This window comes from Haemorhous mexicanus, chromosome 4 (assembly GCF_027477595.1).
Source record: "Haemorhous mexicanus isolate bHaeMex1 chromosome 4, bHaeMex1.pri, whole genome shotgun sequence".
NCBI lineage: Eukaryota > Metazoa > Chordata > Aves > Passeriformes > Fringillidae > Haemorhous > Haemorhous mexicanus.
Window position 1 is genome coordinate 49357884 of NC_082344.1, and position 19975 is coordinate 49377858.

General features: G+C 40.1%; 1 protein-coding gene across 11 annotated transcripts in view; it reads right to left on the bottom strand.

The window, feature by feature from the left end:
- TRMT9B (tRNA methyltransferase 9B (putative)) overlaps nucleotides 1-19975 on the bottom strand; it is a 114133-nt gene that overhangs the window by 16730 nt on the left and 77428 nt on the right. For 10 of the 11 annotated variants that reach the window (XM_059844774.1, XM_059844779.1, XM_059844777.1 and 7 more), the window contains one exon: nucleotides 10290-10435. In XM_059844774.1, the coding sequence (XP_059700757.1) occupies nucleotides 10290-10315 (26 nt within the window). In that variant the 5' untranslated portion in view covers nucleotides 10316-10435. Of the gene's footprint in view, nucleotides 1-2206; nucleotides 2279-10289; nucleotides 10436-19975 lie in introns of those variants that run through there. The other variant, XM_059844771.1, reaches the window with a different exon arrangement.

Genomic DNA, 19975 nt, shown 5'->3' on the forward strand with positions numbered 1-19975 from the left:
TGAGCAGCGTGAAGGCCTAGTAGTTCTGTAGTCAAAATCCCTAGAAAAGATCCCTTGTTTTCATAAATCACCAGACCTTCACTCAAAGATTATTTCATTTTAAATGCACTATAGTGTGAGCAATACCTTTTTACATAACTTGTTATTTCTAAGCCCTCCATTTTAAAGACGAGAAAGTCTTTGAAAAACATAATTTTTCCTCATCAGCATGGAAAGGAAAGGCTCCCTGGGAGAGCTGAAATTTTACATAAACACTACTGAAGTTCTCTATTTGGAAAATATTTTAATCCTGTGGCCTTTTTAGGTGTAATTTATTTTTTTTCTTAAAATCAGGAAATTATTGTATTGGGGAAAAAAATTGATACCTACAAACCTCAATATTTGGAGCATCAAAAGAAATACTAGCTTTGAAGAAATCTGGGCTATAAGTAATTAACTTCTCTGAAATTATTATATGTTGATATGAATGTAAAGCTTTCTTCAAAAGGGAATAATTTTCAACAGCAAAACAAACCAAGTTATACAGAGCCTTTTGTCCGACTGTGTTCCGCTTAAACTTCTCTGACTAAAAAGAAATCAGCCAGGGTTCTGTGTCACATGAGTTTAAGTCAGTTACATAAAGCCTGGCTATGACACAAATATTTATCTTATTTTTCAACAGTTAGACTCTTTTTCTCCCAGTCATTCAGTTACTCCTATGTCCATTTATGAAGGTAAATACAATTTTTTTTAAGTACCAGTGTTTTTACTCTTCATTTTTATTTAAAAATTATTTCATAAGCATATAGAGATCTGTAATAGTTTTCCAAACTCTTTAATCTTCATAAATTTAAGAGACATGTGGCCCTCAAACCATGGTTTTCTGTCACACAGGAGTATTCTGTTGCTATTATGACCTATGAACTGGCCCATGTAGATCCTGCTACTGCAAACATGCAGACATCTGCTGAACTTTATGCTTATAAATCACCTTACTGACCTCAGGTAGCCTATTGCTAATAAGTAAAAGCAGGAATTTGCAAATTATATTTTTCAAGACCAAGCCTTGCACTGTTTCTACTGTACCATATTCCAGTTCATCCATCCAGAACGGATGGCAGAATTCCTGCAGATCTGAGAGTTTGCATGGGAAGTGTTTATCCCTTGATGTAGGGCTGATTTCAAACTCTGTTAAAAGACATGGTCTATAAATAGCATTTATTACTGAAATAAATATATTTATGTACTAGACTGAAAACAAGTTGCTAAAACAAAGCCAACCCTCTGGGGTCCATCAAGGGGCAGGAAAAAGTCCTGAAAGGACCAGTTGTGTTGCTCATGGAGAGGCTGCTGAATGTTTTTATTTCTTTCTCGAGTTTCATGCACAAAAATCAGAAACTCCAGCAGCACGCTTCACCTGAGCAGCTATATCAGCAAAGAATGTCATCCTGTGCACTACGTCAACACAGCAGGGCTGCCGAATTCTGCCAGAAATTCTTTGCAAAAGAAAAGGCACGGGTGAGCTGACTCCTGAGCTCTGCCTGCTCCCACTGATGCTCAGCAGGAATGAAAATCCCTTCACAAACATTCATTGAGCAGTGAACACTCTGCAATGCTGAGAGCTCTGTGTGGAGGCAATACCTCAGTATTTAGAATCCTCTAGGAAAAGAAGAAAATAATCACGAAGTGTTATGGCTTAGGATTGCTCCAGGTCATTGCTTAGGACTGTCTGCCAACACACAGCGCGTACTTAATTTTTAACTAATCAGGCGACCACGGAGAAACTTACTATTGCTGTGGTAAATTGCCCCCATTTCGTAAGAACTCCCCTCCCCAAGTGCTACACCAAATTCAGCTCCAGCATCCACGCTAGTTCCCAGCTCTGCAACCCGCGGCTCCGTTCAATTAAAATGTGACACGGGGGGAGCGGGGACACCGCACGTGTGTAAAAAAAATTACTTAAATCTCCAAATCCTTCCCTCTCGGGCTGGGTCTGCGCCAGAGGGGCGACTCCCGGCTCTGCGGGCAGCGTTTTTAAGACGATCATCTCAATCTGCAGAAATGTACACCGCGACGCTTTTTTTTTTTTTTTTCCCTTTGGCTGGTGTGAGGTTGGGGTGGGGTTTTTGCGCCTTCCCCACCGCTAGGTTTTCTCTTGCTCCCGGGGCCAGCCCGGGCTGCCCTCCGCATCCCGGTGCCCACCTCCCGCGCTGCCCGCCGTGCTCACCTGCTCCCGCGGCGCGGCGGCGGCGGCTCCATCCCCGGCGGCGGGGGCGGCGCTCGGCCGTGCGCGCCGGGCCGGGCCGGGCCGGGCCGTGCCGAGCCGGGCCGAGCCGCGGGGCCCCCGGCGGAGCGGCGCGGAGGGGAGCCCTCCCCGCACCTCTCCGCCGGGGCCACCCCCGCTCTGCGAGTCCTGATCCCTCACTTCCCCGCAAGCGGGAGGAGGCGGGCAAAGACAAAAAAGGGGCCGGGTTATCAGTTCCCTGTTAACTCTTCTCCTGGCGGTCTCGTCTCGTCCCTTGGGAGGCTTCTACGAGGAGGGTGGCGCTGATGGAGATGGAGATGGTGGTGGCGGTGGGATGCCCCGTCAAGGAAGGTGGGGAGTTGCTGGAGGGGGGGGCAGCAGGGTCCCCGAGCTCCTCTAAACCGAGGTTGATGGGAGCCGTGCTGTCTGCTGATGGCAAAAGCGGCCGAGGAAGATTAGCCCTTGCTCATTTAAAGGTTAAGCGCAAAGCTAACCTTTGTGACTAGGTCCCATCCCATGGCTCTTGAGAGTGAATAATTTTTCCCCCTACTCCCGCACTCATTCCTATTAAAGCAGTCTAAAAATGGCAGATTGTTTCTATACTTTCATATACTTACAGGTGTTTATTGCACAAGTACGAAAAAACCCAGCCATGCACCAGGACCCCGATACAATTAGCACTATAAACACGAGCTAAAGAGATACTCACGTCTCAAGAACTTATAAATTATGTATAAGAGATTACAGATAAAGAAGAATGCAATGAAACAACACCAGCCAGTATGACAGGCAGGGAACTCAGCACAACATTGCACAAAGTACAGGATGTATTGAACTATTTCCTGTTACAGGCAGTCTTTTGCTCAAATCAGTTTTAAGGTACCTGAAGACAGGATTATGAGGAACACGACTGTGTATTGATGGGATTTTCAGGACTGACAAAATTACTCAAGAACATGCATTCCCTTTACTTTGACAATCCTACCTGAACAAAAAGATTCAGGGGAAGATTATCAGAACAAGATGAGAATAAGCATACTGAAAACACATAAACCTAATGTTCTATTAAATGTACCAAAGTCATGGAGTAATGATGAAACTCTTGGTCTCCATTATGAAGGAATTCAACAGCTAGATAATAACTAACCTTCTTAACACCTTCAAAGAGCTTTGACTAATTTGTAAGACATTGATGTCCTTTGCAATTATTGTGTTGACTTGTCCCTGTTATGCCATACTTCATGTAGATTCTGCTAATTTAATTCTGTAATGTAAAGTCAGCTAAATTGGTGCAGACAAATCTGGGTCTGCCATTCCCAGACTCTTTCAGATACCTTTTTTGGAAGATGATGCCATATAAGCCTCATTTTTCCTTCAGGTAAAATTCCTCAAGTGTGAATACCACCTTATGATATTTGTTGACATAAACATTTATTTATTTTAAAAGCTCTTTTGTTTGAAAGATCTGCCTCAAATTCAACTTCCTTAGAAAAAGATTCTGATATAGACTCATAAAACTGTGGGGAATTCACACAGCCTTTTCCCTTACCAACTAATCTTTCCTGGATGTTCCTAAAACTGCAATTATGTATCAGTCCTACAGAGTCTCTCCAGACTTCCTGCTTCTGATGCATTTAAAATAGATGTTAGTCGTGTAGCTTAACACCCTTCAGGAAAAAAAAGCAACTTATTTTTATTAGGGTTTTATTAAGCTTAACCCAGCCCCCACATTTATTAAGGTCTCATCATGATCTCATAATACAAATTTAGGCAGAATGAAAAGAGAATACCTTTTCCTTTGGAGTATTATGCATCTACACTTACATAATAAACTGCAGTCTGTAGCAACCCCTCCTCCCTGAACAATTAAAAGGCCTCATTAAAATCTTTTTTTTTTTAATATTAAAAAGGATTTAGGTCATTAAATTAAGTGACCAAACATTGGGAAAGCCAGAAGGCTGTCCATGAAACCTTAATTCAGACCTCTTGTGCCTGTGCATTGCAACCCTGTACTTAATTATGAGTCTGTCTGCAGAATACCAGGCTCCATTTGGAACATCTGAAATTATGTAGTGGCAAGCATGTAAGACTGGCTAATTATGTTGCCTCTTGCATTCCCATTCATTTATTCCTTTACTTTCTAGCATCTCTTTTGTGCTCATCCCTATCATCTTGGTCTCTCCCTGGTCTCTCCCTGGTCTGTCTGACAACCTTAGATAACCTTTTCCAGTCAGTCAGGTAAAGGTTTTTACCATAGAGTTACAGCAAATGCTAATTATTCCTTCAAAGGTTATTTGTGATTTTTCTCTAAAGGTGAGGGAAAAAAAAGAAAAAGAAAAGAAAAAGGAAAAAAAAAAACAAAGCAAGGGGAAAAAAAAGAGAAGGAAACCAGAGGAAATAAAAGTTTCCAAGTTGAAGCAGTAGGGAAATAAGGAATTGAGGCCAGTCTTCATGATATCATAGAGCTTCCTTATTACAAAGGATCAGCTCTCAAATTACAAGCTTTACAAAGAGACAGTTGTACTTGAAAGCAAAAGCAGGCATTTAGTTGTCTGGTGCCTTGGAGGGGAAGGATCATGCTGTATTTATAAATAAGGCTGCAGTGTCTCAGTAGACATTCTGGAAAACTGATGATTTTTTTTTAAACTTGTGACAAAAATTCTACTTTCTGTCTGCTTCCATTGGAAGAAGTCCCTGTCAAAGACTTTGTTTCCTCTCTACAATAAGTAGTACAAAGAATAAACCTTTGAGAGGCTTATTTTCTATGCTTATGTTCTATGCAGATGCTTGAGAGGTAGTCATGAGCTAATGATTTACACCCTTGGTTGGTGAATTTGGTCTTCACATAGAATTATAATGTTACTGTCAAACTCTAATATTGTTTTAAAAATTTTTCCACCAGAACTAACAACAGATGGAAGCAGTGGTGTTTGTGATTGTACTACAGTGAACTAATAGAAGTAGCACCATGTTGTGGGAAATTTTAGACCTGAAAAGGCTAAAGAAATATAATTTTTTAGCAGCAACTATTTGATTTTTTTTTTCCTGGAACATGAAAATCCAAAGAAAATTCAAGCTAGAAAAACCATGCTATTTCCTAAATGAAATTGGGTCTCTAAAGGTTTAAGCTTCCCAGTGAAATTGAGTAAAACAATATTTTGTTTGCCTGGCAATCTCAATACCACAAAAGTCAAATTTTCAAAAGAAGTTGCTAAAAACAGCAGTTACTGTCCTGAGTGCTTCAGTCTTTAGGGACTTTCTGACCCTTTCCAATACATGGTCTTTTCAATCACTGGCAAAAAAAACTTGATTTCTTATATAAAATTCATATCCTCTGCTCCTCATTTGCTTCCAGGAATTTTAACAATAAAAATGTATCCTCAAAATTTTGATAATACTGTGTGCTGAGCCAGGCTGCAGGGTATAATGGATTTACTTTGAGTGGGATAAGAAAGCAAAACAAATTTTACAGTCCAGTAAAATTAAACACTCATGCCTTCGGGAACATAACTGTGCAGGTATTTTTCCCATATGACTATGCAGTCAAGCTTGCATCATGGGAGATTTTTAATGTGTGACCTTCACAGCCCACCATGCAGAGCTGCTGTGGAGATTAACTAGTTAAGATTTGTAAAGTGCTTTGAAGATTATAAGGCATTAAGTTGCACAAGTGCTAAGCACTATTATTTAATACTTAAGTACAACCAAGCTTTACAGGACAACTCCTGTTCACCTCAGAGAAAGAGTCTTTGTAATTTCTTTGTGATTTCAGTATGGTTGTTGCAAGAGGTACAGCAAGCAGAACTGACCATGAAAAAGGGGAATTCCTTTCTTGTTTCACTATCAGAGACTAAAGTGAGATACAACTGTAGTGGTATTGCACAAAAATTAGTTGAAAAATAATTATTATGAAATGCAATGATAGAAATCCACATAAAAATGCAGGGCCCCTTAATGTGCCAGTACTGTCATTTTTACTACATCTTATCTTGCCCAAGTAAATCCATGGACCATTCACAAGCAAGTAGAACTCCAAATCCCAGACCTATAGATGGACCAAATTTATCATCTGGAAATGCTGCCAAGTGACAGTAGGGGCGGGTAAGAGCTGTACATTGGTAAGTTGTAATTCATACATATTTTAGCTTATGTAAGTCAAAATTTTGGAAGAAATATGAACACAGACTGCTGTCTTTACAAATCAGATTGGGAACACCTTGTTCTGATACAATTACTTTGTTGGGCTTCATTTTGATACAGCCCTTCCTCTTTCTTGTTTTGCAATGTCAGTTTTCAGCAGCAGAAGTCATCGGGGTTTTTGTGGTAGCAAAGGGACGAAGTATTTGCTAATAAAATTACAATGCAAAACAGGACAATATGACATAATTTTGCACTTAAGTAAGCTGGAGATAGAGGAACACAAGTGTTTCAAGATTGCTGACAGGCACAAACTATAGAGGTTAAGGTGGCATATTGTTGGACCCTGAGCTGCATCCCAGCATCCTGAAGTCACGAAGACCTTATTTGGCATGCAGAGAAGGAGGGCTGGGTTTATTTACCTCACAAGGACTAATTATTATTCAATGGAAGTGTCTTTTCAGGGCAAAGCACTTAGTTCTTGCATTTCTTGCCTCTGCAAAAGTGCTGCAGACATTTCACAAGGACAGACTTTTCAAGTATATGCATTTCCTCTCAGTGGCTAAAAATAAAGATTACTTTTCTATAGTGTTTTGACATTTTGATCTCAACTGAAGCATATAATAAAAATTCAATTCACTGACTGTCTCCAGTATGACCTGAAACTCAGCTTTAGAGATAAGTAAAGGTAAAAGAGGGAAAACAGAAAGTGAATAGTACTTGCACAAGAGAGATTCTTGTCCATTCCTAGGTCAAGGAAGCTACAGGCTCCTAAAGCTTCTACATCTCTTCAGAAATCATAGGCTTTGCTTCCTCCATTAAGTTAATAACAATCACTCTGTCACAGAAGATCAAATTACTTGTCCAAAAACACAAATGAAGTCCATGAATAAACCAGAGTTTATTTTAGCTTTCTAGACACTGACCCTGTCCCAGACATTCAATTTAGAAACAGCTCAAAACAGACTAGAACAGTGTGGTGCACATTGTTCAGAGAAACGATTTGTGTGTGGTGCCAAATGTGACTCAGTGCACAGGGTCTTACCAGGCTTTTGACCAGCTGTCCCAAGAGATGTGGGAAACTGGAGGCAGTACTCTTCCTTCAGATACAGGTCTCTAAGTCAAAAGTGTTCTTGCAGAGATTCAGGGCTTCTTTGTTCTCGATGTGTTTTAGAGCTTTTCCAAGCCTTTACCTGAGGCTCCACTCACCTCCACAGCTGCTCTCCCACCAGTGTCACAGCAAAAGTGAAAAAAGCAACTCATCTGTAACATTGCTTTCCTTTGTCTTTTCAGGAACCTTTTTCTTTGATTTTCTTACTGCCTTCTCTTTTGTTTAAAGAATCTTAAATCATACAATGACAGCTACTCGTTATTAATTTTATATTCATTATGGGTTACTTATGGTGTTGCTCATACCAACAATAAACTACTTGACCTGCATTAGTATTATTAATGCTTATTTCAGCTGAAGTGAAATTGTGTTTCTGAAAGGGTAGAGCTTGAAAGATACAACTGCTATTAATTTCTCATACTGTGCAGATTGTCACACACAGCTTGGAAATGGGTGAATGTGATTCAGTTCTCATGTGATTTTGGTGTATTCAACAAGAAACACAAATGCTGTAAAAACAAAACCATCAAAAAATGTTTTCAAATGTTGCTAAAGCCACTCTCTATTGTACCAGACAGAAAGAAATATAATAAGTGAGCATCCCATCAGTCCCTCCATGGAATGGGTCACACACCATTAATAGGCAGTGCCTGTGTGCCATCCAGCCACATGGGCAGTACTGAAGGATGGCATGTCCACAGTCTCCTCAGAGTGACAGCAAACCAAGATCCATCACAGCAAGACCGTGTGCATCTTTCTTATCTTTTCCTTTCTTCAGCTGGAAGATGAGCTTAGAATAGGACTTTAAATATTCTTTTGCTGAACTAGGTACCTGAGCTACTGGGAGTATGTCAGCTCTCTGGTATCCTAAGCTCCAGGCAGAATTTTTTTTTCCAGGGCTGTAGAGTCCTCTGACTTTTCTCCATAGTGCCTGAGGCTCCTATTATTCCCATGCAGACCCAATCCTATAACTCTCAGGACCAAAGAGCCCAAAGTTCTCAACTTGACCCAAAGCACAGAGCTCTGCTTTCTTGTCCATCAGCCCATTTCATGGGGGAAGAGGAGGTGGCAGGGAGATTAGGCTAATTTAATTCTTCTGATCACTAAGAAGCAGAAAACACATGTGATGTGCTCAAGTAAGACCTTCTTGTCTAACCTGCATCAGAACTAGGAAAATTCTCACTTTAGCTGCATATGTGTAACAGTGAGAATTTCTATCCTAAGTAGAGAAAAATATTCTGTCTTGGCAAGAAAAGCTGTTAACATCAAAGAGTCTGAATTTGAGCTCTCAGTGTTTCTAAACTTATTCCCATGGTATTCCTCTTGCATACTCAATACAGTGAAATGCTGAAAATGTTTCTTTCTATTCTTTTGTGTTTAAAAATAGATCGATGGAAAGGAATTATTTTGGAAGCACTTCTTAGAGATGGCTCATAGATCTGTTATATTCCAGGACCTTTGCCTTTGCCCATTTTTACACTACAGTAACAAAGTGAAGCGTCTTATGCTTCATTGCAAACTGATTTTCTCTCCCTTCTATTTTAGTTTAATTTACTTTTATGAAAAGATATTTGGAAAAAAAACCCAAAAACCAAAAAATGAAGAGAGCATTACTAAAAATAAATCCAAGCAAAGAACATGTGATGAAGAGTTGCAGAGTCCTCTCAGTCCAGAAGAACAGACTTAGTAAAAATGTGCCTTTTTCTTAACCCCATAGCAATTAATAATAAGTAGGAGCTTCTTGAGATCTGGGAAGAGCTCCTATTATAGTTATGGGTCTCCACACAGGGGGATGGGATGAGCAAATCTCTATCTATGTTTATCGTAGTCTCACCAGAAACTTCCACCTCAACCACTTCATTCCAGAATCTATCCTTCTGCATCCTCCTATGAGCAACAGGAAACTCACATTCAGAAAGCAAGTGGAAGTGGGTGCTGAAGAACAATAATGTGGCATTCTGGAGACCACACCTCAAAGATCTTTCTCAAAAGCCATTTCTAACTTCAGATAATAAGCTGTTCATAAAAGGGGGTCTCCAGCCAGTGCTGTGACATATATCTGATCAAAAGATCAGCAAGTCTTCACAATTTGGCTTTGTGGGCATGAAGAAAAGACTGAATAAGATATACTACCCACAATCTATTCTCCTAACTCCATGTGCCCCCTCCCCAGGCCAGAGAATTGCAGGTGTGCAGCTGTTGTGAAAGCACCCCTAGACTATGCTCTGGATAGGAATTAAGTCAATTATTAGATCCTGGGAATCTTACTCTCTTTCCATATCTAAAACTTTTTAATAACTTTCCTTTTCCTTCTCCAGAAAGGAGAAAAATCTTGGGGAAAATCCTGACAAGGCTGCTGAACTGCTGGTGCAGTCCATTGCAGTTCCAGGCACAAAAGAACACTACCTCACTTGGAAATTTCTCATCCTTGTTCCAGGCATTAGCTCCCTCAACTTCACTTCCCAAGAAGACCCATGCTGAGCAGGGGGATTCACTGCACTCACAGGGGCACTGAGTTGCTATCCTGGTTGTTTATTATGGAACTATTTCCACTTTGAAGGGAGCTGTCTGTAATTTCCAGCTAGGTCTTTAACAGCAGCTTTTACTTAATTGTTGACAAAGCTTTTTTTTCACTTTTTATAACAGACTGTCTTTCTGAATTTCATTTCTCATCTTGAAAATATACCTTCTTTAGTTCACTAAACCTGTAGGTTCACTTTTCTCGTGCCTCTGAAGGATCCTAATACCAGGAAGAACACCCAAAACACAGAACAGAACTTTAGCAGACTTTGGAATGGTTAGCTGTTTTAGACTTACCCATAGAGCTTACTTTCCAAGAACATTCAGAATTCTCCTTTGGAAGCATACTGTTGTCACCAGCAGGGAGAAATGAACATGTTCCTCTATTGATCTTATTTGGAGCATTTAGGCCTCAAGAGAATGACCAGTGGCAGGAAAAGCACCTGGAAGAAGGCAAAAAAAGATGTGGTTGAAATGCAGTACTCCCAAAACCTTCAAATAGAAAAGCTGCGTAATATGTTCTTGAGCACAAGTTGACTTTACGTTGGCATCTCTGTATTTTGACAGGAATTGCAACCAAGATCTGAAAGGAAATGTCTGGTAAGGGCCAGAATGCTGAATGTTACTGCATTCAGAGGGACAGAGAGCAGGAAACTTCTTTACCTTCTCTGGATATGCTTACACAGCAAGCTGTTTGGCTTTTAGAAGTTTAACCACTGGCAATCGCATTTGTCATATAGCTGTGCACTAGTTCTGCATCCACAGTAAAGATTTTAGAGCTTGCTAACCACATATCTGCATTTGGACAACATATACAATTCCCACTAAATCAGACAAATGGATGCTGCTGAGCCATCTGTTTTAAAGTATGTTTAGTTATGTAACTTAAGTTACAAGTACCTCCTCACAGATGAAGATATCTCAGCTTAGATGGCTACGGAGAGGGGACTGTGTATCTGAAATGTCTCCACAAGACCAGAAAATACAACGTAGGAACTGTACAAAACCTGTACTTTTCTGCAGAAGTGTGGAAGCCTGGCAGGATTCCTTAGGTTATCACAAATGGCACTGAAATCTAGACTTAGATCACTGAACTGAGCCTTACTGTCTTCATTTGAGTGAATATCTAGAGATCCGTAGGTTAATATGGGATCTATTTAGACTGGAGTTCAGAAAGCAGATCAGATGGTAAAATATAGGGATGTTAGGATTTATGTGTCTTAATTTAAAAAAGAAAAGTGTTCTTTTTGGTTGATTCAGAGTAAGAATCACAAGACCACACTCTGTTCCCAAATTTGCACTTGCTACTAATGTGAAGTGCCCCTTGAGATTCTTGTGCTGCTTTGATAAATACTTACAATCAGACCAAGGAGAAATGTGACTGGCTTTCCTTGGTACAATGTAGACATGAACATAAAATATTTTTGGAAACATATGATTTGTTGGAGTTTAATACTATTTTGCAGCATTAGTAGTTCTTGTCTTACTTGTATTACTCCACAGTTTGGTTTATGTTTTATCTATTTGTAGATCATATTTTAATAATAGAAACAAACATTTATCAGAATTTTTCAGTGCTCTTCTCCAAGAGTCATGATATTTTCCCAGTTTCTGTTTGGTATTGTTACAAGTGAAATGTTTTTGCTTTGTACATGTGTCTCATTTGTTCATTTAACTGTATTTTCCTGTTCTACACAGACTCTCAACCCGTACTCATCATCTAAGCATCTGAATCACTCTTCAAGCATATGAGTAGTATAAGAGGTCCAGATCAGTCCGTAATCCCATGATTCTGCCTGGTCTCTTTAGCCCAGCTCTCACATTTCAACCTCTAATCTGAGCTTGGAGATCAGCTGAGTGAACACCTCAGCCCAAAAAGCCCACTACCCCAGGATGCAGGAGCTGAATTCTGCATTATGACAGAAAGCTAGGTTGTGTCACACCTTTTAAACATATCCTCAAGACTCTGAAACCTTCCCATGAGTAGTGATGACCTTATTCAGGAGTCTTGTGAGAAGGGTGATGGAGGAAGATCTCGTGCTCTGATGGAGGAAGATCATATAAACAAACCCTTTCAGAGCTCCTGCTGGTGGCAATTCAGGACATACAGCTGTTAAGATCAAAGGATCACTCAAGGCTGATGCAAACTTTACATTCTGTTCTGCACTGGCCTTTCTCAAAAAGGACTGGCTGGCTGGTCCCAGTTCAGGCAGCAGGTATTTCTGAAGTGACTGTACACAGGGAAAAGGAAACCTATTTCTGTGTTATACCTCAAGCCCCACAAGCCCCACAAGTTTATTATTATTACTTTTACTAATGAGAATTTTCAGGGCTCTAAAGGAAAAAAAAAAAATATATGTTTCAGAAATTGTTATCTGTTTGTCTACTCTGTGGAGGAGAGGTGACAAGTTTTGAAAGACTTTGCCTCAATGGGAGAAAAATTGTTGGTCTGAAACACAAACCACTGTTGGTCAGTAGCAGGCATGTTCTTGATGTAACATTCTCCACTCTTAGCGACCATTATCATGATAGGAGATCCCTGATCTCCAGAGAGCAGACTGTACATTCCTAGTCCCAGGCTGACACTGGGACATAGAAAGATAAGGAGAGACAGGGACAAGATTCACACCTACAGTGACGCCCTTCTAATCAACACTGTAACCCATACTGTCTTCATAAAGGGAGCTACATCTAGCAGGCTGATTCTTGCTGCCAGAAAGGCTGGTCAGTGCATGCCGGTGTTCTGCTGCTTCTCTGATTGCCCTTGTTTCCTCAAGGGAGATGTAAGGGCACAGGCTCACAGCTGGTTACCTTTCCTTTCAGAGATAACAAGGCTCCATGAAGAAGGAGACATCAAAAATCACAAGATCATCAGCCAAGAGGAGAACTGCCAGTCCTGGGACAACCACAGTATCTTCTCTGAGAACTAAGGTGCAGTATCTGACACCTACATTTACCTGCAGCTTCCTCTTACACAAGCAGCCCCTTCTTAGCAAGAGATGCCTTAAATGATCATCAAGCCAAGAACTAGAAATTTATTTTACAGAACTGGGCATGTTCCTTTCTACTTAAATGCATACTTGTGATTGTTATGCTCACTTCTACAATAAGGAGTAATTCTTGACCCTCTGAAGTAAGATAAACAATTAGCTTAAATATCTTTGAATATTTGATATTTTGTATGAAGTCTGGCAGAGAACATTTGAAATATAAACATTTACATTACCCATATCAGCTACTGCTTTATCTCTTTTATGCAAGAAAGATTTATTTGTAAATAGTTTAAATTTCCTTTATCTCAGCGCTTTCAAAGCTATAACACTTCTATATTAGAAGACTGTATTCCTAGGACTTCAAATTTAAGTATATAATTAAGACAATATACCTCATTGAGTTTTCCTCTAGCTCACACAAATTCTCAAACCAAATGCTTAAAGAGCTACACCTCTTAGCAAAGCTCTTCAGTTTATTAGCTTTCTTATTCCAGGAATCTCAGAGAAGTTATTTTAGTAAATTAAATCCCATAAGCACACATGAAAAACACACTTTATTTGCCATCTTTGTTAAAGTTTTAATGATGATTGGATCTCTCTGTTTACTTCCATTGTCAATATTAAGAGAATACTAGCAGAATCTTTCCTTAGCAATTTCCTTGCCAATATTTTGCTATTGTACAAAAAATAGAAACTCCTAGGTCCCTGTCTGATTTCTCAATAAAAAAAAAAAAAAAGAAAAGAAAAGAAAAAAAAAGAAAAAAAGATGTCTCTGATGGATTAATCTCTGGTAACTTGGTACCTAAAACTCCCTGTCTGACCAGGTGTATTCACCTACCTAACAGTCCATACTCCCACATGGATAGCAGGGAGAGAGAGACAGGCAGCTGCACAAAGCAGTTTGTCACACTCCTAAACAGGTGAGATGATCTGCCTTCCAGTGGTCCCTCATACTGTCTGCTAAAAAGCCAATTAAGCAATTTAAAATGGAGCACATGTTTAGTGTGCTTCAATAATGTGCTCAGATTACTCTGATCAAGTAAGAGGAATATGGCTCCAAAGCTATGTCAATTGAAGAAAAAAGAAAATTGAGTGCAAAGTAACTGTTTTATAATTTTTCCAAGACCAGAAAGATAGCAAAGAGCAGGTGCAGGGTCAGATTTCACTATCACCACTCACATTTAGTAGTGCTTCATCAGCAGTGCTAGTTAAGTAAGTTATTACTGTCTACTCACCCAAATATGTCTAAAGAAATTTAGCAAAATCAGGCTAAAAGTAAACATAAATTATTGACATATTCTGTATTTGGATGATTAAAGGGAGATACCATGTTATTCAAGTACCAAATTTAGACTTCATCAATGAGAGTAGGCTACATAATACATCTGATGATCTGGACACAAGCCCCAAGTCTCCCCTGCTGTGTATAATGCTATATATCTGCCCAATTACAAGCCTGAAGAAGTGCTTCAGCTACTTCAGATAATTAAATTTTAAATCTAATGTTCATATGAATTTTTAACATGCCATGAAAACCTGGGGTTCATAAATCATTTACGGTAACACATGAAGGCATTCTTGGCCATCTCCAACCAATTTGTCTCTCAGATCAACAAAAATCCTTTCAGAACTTTGATCAGCTAATATATGCCTTTTTAAAATATGCCTCTTTATAGATCCTGGAGAGCTGGCTCTGCTCTATAAGAAACACTTACATAGGCTTACCAGCAAAGGAAGGGGAAGTGGTACATACATACTTATTAGAAAGGACCATCTCAAACAAGAAAATACAACATCCATAAAGGCTAGACAGAGGCAGTTGTTTTCCTTGGCTATAAGAAGGAAACTTCTGCCTGACCTAAAGAAGTGACTTTGCATTATAGTTGATGTAGCAAATTTGGTCTATTCTTTTGTTAGAATATTCATTTATATCACTTTTGGAAGAAGGGGTAGGCAACTTGGAAGGATTTCAAGGATATTGTGATGCTATGAAGGGAAAAAAAAAGGAGGGCCAAAGCTCAGCTAGAACTTTGTCTGCTGCCAAAAAAGACAACAAAATTTTTTTCTATGAATCAGAAACACAAGGAGGGCTAAGGACACTCTTTAGCCTTTACTGGATGCAGAGGGAAACATAGTGACAAGGGATGAGAAAATGGCTGATGTACACAATGTCCTCTTTGCTTCAGTAGAACCAGGGGTACTCCGTCACAGAGGTCTTTTTGGGGTACCCAGACCAAAGAGCTAGAAACAGGGAGTGGAAGAACAATGAACTCCCCATAATCCAAAATCCAAAGGGATGATGGGTCAACAAACTGCTACACCACTTAGACCCACACAAGCTCATGGGGACAGATGGGATCCACCCAAAGGTACTGAGGGAGCTGGTGGAAGGGCTCATCGGGCTACCTTCCATGATTAACCAGCAGCCCTGGCTAACTGAGAGGCCAAATTTTCTGGAATTTAGCAAATGGGACACCCATCTACAAGATGACTCAGAAGGAGGATCCAGGGAACTAGAGGCCCATCAGCCTGACCTTGGTACCTGGGAAGGCAATGAAACAGATCATCTTGACTGGCTGAAAGCTGCGCAGGGGAAAAGAACCTCAGGGTTGACAGCAGCTGAACATGAGCCAGATGTGCCCAGATGGCCAAGAAAGCCAATGGCACCCTGGCCAGTGTCAGCAATAGTGTGGCCAGCAGGAGCAGGGCAGTGATTGTCCCCCTGTGCTCAGCACTGCTGAGGCCAGACCCCAGGTGCTGTGTTCGGTTTTGGGCCTCTCTGCAAGAAGGACATCGAGGGGCTGGGGCAAATCCAGAGAAGGGCAATGGAGCTGGTGAAGGCTCTGGAGCATAAATCTTATGGTGAGTGGCTGAGGAAGCTGTGGGTGTTCAGCCTGGAAAAAAGGAGGTCCAAGAGGAACCTTATTGCTCTCTACAACCTCTTGAGAGGAGGTTGTAGCAAGGTCAGGGCTGGTCTCTTGTCCCAGGTAACAAGTGAAAAGACAAGGCCTCAAGTTGCTCCAGCAGAGGTTAGGATTGAATATTAGGAAAAAATTCCTCACTGTGGTCAAGCATTCAAACAGGCTGCCCAGGGAACTCATGGAATCACCAGCCCTGGAAATGGCCAGAAGATGTGTGGATGTGACACTTGGGGATATGGTTTAACCATAACAGAGTAGTGCTGTGTTAATGGTTGGACTCCGTCACAGAGGTCTTTTCCAACCTTAGTGATTCTGTGGTTCTATAAAAGAAAAGAAGAACGGAAACATGTTGGAATACAACATTCTTTGGTCATTAGTGTTCAAAGGAGTTTAGTCAGAAAGATGACCCCTTACAAAGCAATCTACAGATATGTAATTTCACTGAAGACAGCTACGTTCACTAAGCACGAAGCATCAGTGACAGAAAGAAACAAAAGATTGTGAGTTTTCTCATCTTTAAGCAAAATTTTTGAACAGAGAAGCAACCTGTTGTAGCTAATCCCTATTTTTAAGATCTGAAGCAACAGTTCTCCTAACAGCTTCCCTCCTTTGTTGGGTTTGTGGGGCCAACCTCTTGTGCTACAGCCTCAGGCTGCTTTTTTCAACCTCGCTTTCTGCCACAACTGTGTGAGATTGCATTTTCAGAAATGGCCAGTACTCTTGGGATCCAAGTCTTTTGTTTAAGCCTTGACTGCCTGTTGCTATGTTTTAAAGCCCCTAATGGCTCTGACATAGGTATCTAACCTTTCTGTTCACCATCTTGAGCAGAACTGCAATACAGAGGGCTTAATTTACTTATCAAGGAGACCTATCGCATAGGTCGCCCACATTCAGTATTTGAGCTAACTCACTTAAATTCTAACCTAGGAAACTTTGCACAGAACCTCAGGGAGACTCTAGACCTAGGCACAAGTTCTGTGTCTATTGAATCCCTCAATATAAGGCTAAATTTTTGAAATAATAGCATTAGGCTTTTCCAGAAAATTCTCTGTCGATAAAGAGCCAAATACTTCAGATTTGGAAATCTAATTCCTAGAAAAAGGTAGAATTTTTTCCCTAAAGCCACAAACCCCATTATTCACATTTTCCAGAAGCCAGCTAAGGACAAGAGCCATGTGCCATCGTCCTTGAATGCCATCCTTATGGTTAAATTTCACCACATGGATGAGCTTCGGCAGACACCAAAGTGTTAGTGTCATGAGACAGACAAGTGTCTGAAGGAGCAGAGCTTTCAATGATGAGCACTGTATCTGTCTCAAGGAAGAAACCCATCTGCCAATTCTCAAGGAAGAAACCCATTCCTAGCCAAAGTCCCTTTGTAAGGGACATTGCCTTCTGTCTTCACACTTCTCTGCCAGAGTATCGGTCAAATTTCCTACCTTGCCTCCTACTTAAGCTGCTTCTTAAAGCTCACATTAGCATCTTAGTGAAAAATTAATCATTTTATAATTGATATCCAGCAATTAGAGTTCTACACTCCAGTTTCACTTTATTATTTATGTAAAGTTATCTGAAAGAGTTAATAAGGCTTGAATGTTTTAAATAAAGAGCCATTAATTATCTGCCTTTTTTATAATAGAAATTATGCATCCAATTTCAATGGAGAATTATCTGGAAATGTATCTGAGTCACCCTCCATGATGTTATCAAAGTTAATAACAGCCTTACTAGGAGAGTCCAGAGAATAAGAAATACTAATTACATTGTCTGGCTCTCACTGGCTCCATACTATTTTACAAAAATAAAAAGCTATTGTATGTAGCCTACTTAAATCTAACACAAGAGAGCCCCATGAACAGAAATTTAGAAAAATCCTAATGTGGGCTTTGCCATTTGAAAGATCCTGGAGACTAATTCAAACAAGAACAATCTCTTTAGAATACCTGTTTGATTGGTTTTTTCAAGATCTTATGATTGATTCGGCATGCAGGAAAGTAACAGAATTGTAACAAATGCGATGAAGCTTTCTTAAATAGAAACTGACATTTCTGACAAATGGGTTTTTTTTCCTTCTTAATGTCCAATCGATTTGAACATAAAAATGTAATTCACTGCAGAACACATGAAAGTCCTTAGACCTTTTTCTGAGACTAGTCTGGAAGTGATGGGCAACTGGGATTTATTTTTCCTTAAACAAAAGAAGAAATTATATCTTACACATCATCTGCTATTCAATCCAAAATTTTCTTCGCCCAGTTTCAACTAAAGTGGGCAAAATTCCTAATATGCCTAATTTTCCTTGTTAGCCTACCTGCTGCACACACAGCATTTTACACAGGAGAGAAGTTTTTCTTTTCCACAGTGAGGAAGCTTTTAATTGCAATATGCTATGGTTTGCATGTCAACAATGTATGGGACAGCCTTTTTCTGATGCCCAAAACGTTCTCAGTAAGAATTGTGACAACTACTAATTTGTGAAGCAGCTGTTTCTGAATCTGAGGAAAGGGTCTCAATAGGTTATATTCAAAAAATCCTCTGGATTGGAGACAGAGTAAAGAGGTAAAAAAGGTTATAGAAACAGGAGATAATGAGGCAGCTGTAGCTAACTCATTTCAAAAATAAACTTTACAGGGAAATATGTCTCAATTTCTAAACCATACCTCAGGTTTTTGTTTATGGGAGATAAGGACCTGCTGGAGTCCTGCTGGTGATGGAGACTACACAGCCACTTCTAAACACACAATAAAGGACCAAATTTACATATTATATTCAATTATTACATGAAAATAGGAAATGTTTTTTCATAGGAAAAAAAGAAAGATGTCAGTAGTCTTTATCATCAAGTGGTCTGTATCATAAAGTTCTTGATAATATTCCAAATGTTTTTTACAATATTTCATCCAATCCTCAGTGCAGTATTTTAATTTTAAGAAATCCTAGGGTTCTCCCTCATTGGGCATTTTCTGGGAATTACTAATGGGCTCATATAGAAGTTTTTTATAACACACCCTAGGGATTTATTGAAAGTCCTGAAAAAGCTTTGGCAGTGCTCAAGCAGCAAGGCAAATATGTAATAGCTATATAGCACAGAGCCTCACTGCTCATCTGGTGCTTTCTCCAGAACACATAGGCAAATCAATGACAATTGTGCCTGAAGGCTATCTAATGCCATTAAGTATCAATGAGTAAATGAAAAGGGCTCCTCCTACATAACCTCTACACAGAAGCCAACTTGGCTTTCCCAGACAATATATACTGTGCTTAAAAAGAACAAACATATTTATTCTAAAATATTTTAGTTACAAAAACCTCTACCTTCTATCCTCACCCACAACCAATATAACCAGAAAACCTTTCCCTCATTTGCTGTAGAATTCTTGTCTCCTTAAGAATCTTTTACTTTTTAGCTACATAGGGGGCTGCCAGGGTAGCTTCAGGAGTTCAGGACATAGGACAGATGTGCATGAGTAACACTCAAGCCCAGATATGTCACAGAGTCACATGGAGATCATGGGTTTTTGTTTCCCAGAACACTGACTGGGGCCACAGTGCTGCCCCAAGCCTATTCCAAGCATTAACACATTACTGTAAAGCTAAAAAGCAAAGTGCCCAAAAAAAAATTTGCCATCTCCCTTCCCTCAAGGAAACTTTGTTCTTGTCCCTCTCTGAGCTCCAGGTTTGTCACTAGTGAATGCTCTGCTGGGAGGTCTACAAGGGCCAGCCCTGAACTCCAGCTAATACTCCAAGCTGAAACCTGGCTGAGCTTATTCAGACATCTGTGTCCCTGTGCTGCACCTCCCAGTATGCCTGAGTCTGAGAAGATGTTTGACCAGCAAGAAGCCAGCTAGCATCCAGCTGGGCTCACTGTTCAGGCTCTGCTCCAGCTCAGAGCATCTGTCTACTCCAGATGAGCTGTCCCCCAAAGCAGCACAGCTGTACTCCCACGACTGTCATCTCAACCAAAGTGCCTGCACAGACACACTGCAAGCCAAACTAGCAGTGAATAACTGTAACACAGCATTGCACCTCAACTCCCTATTGTCACATGTTTCTGACATGTACATCCCTA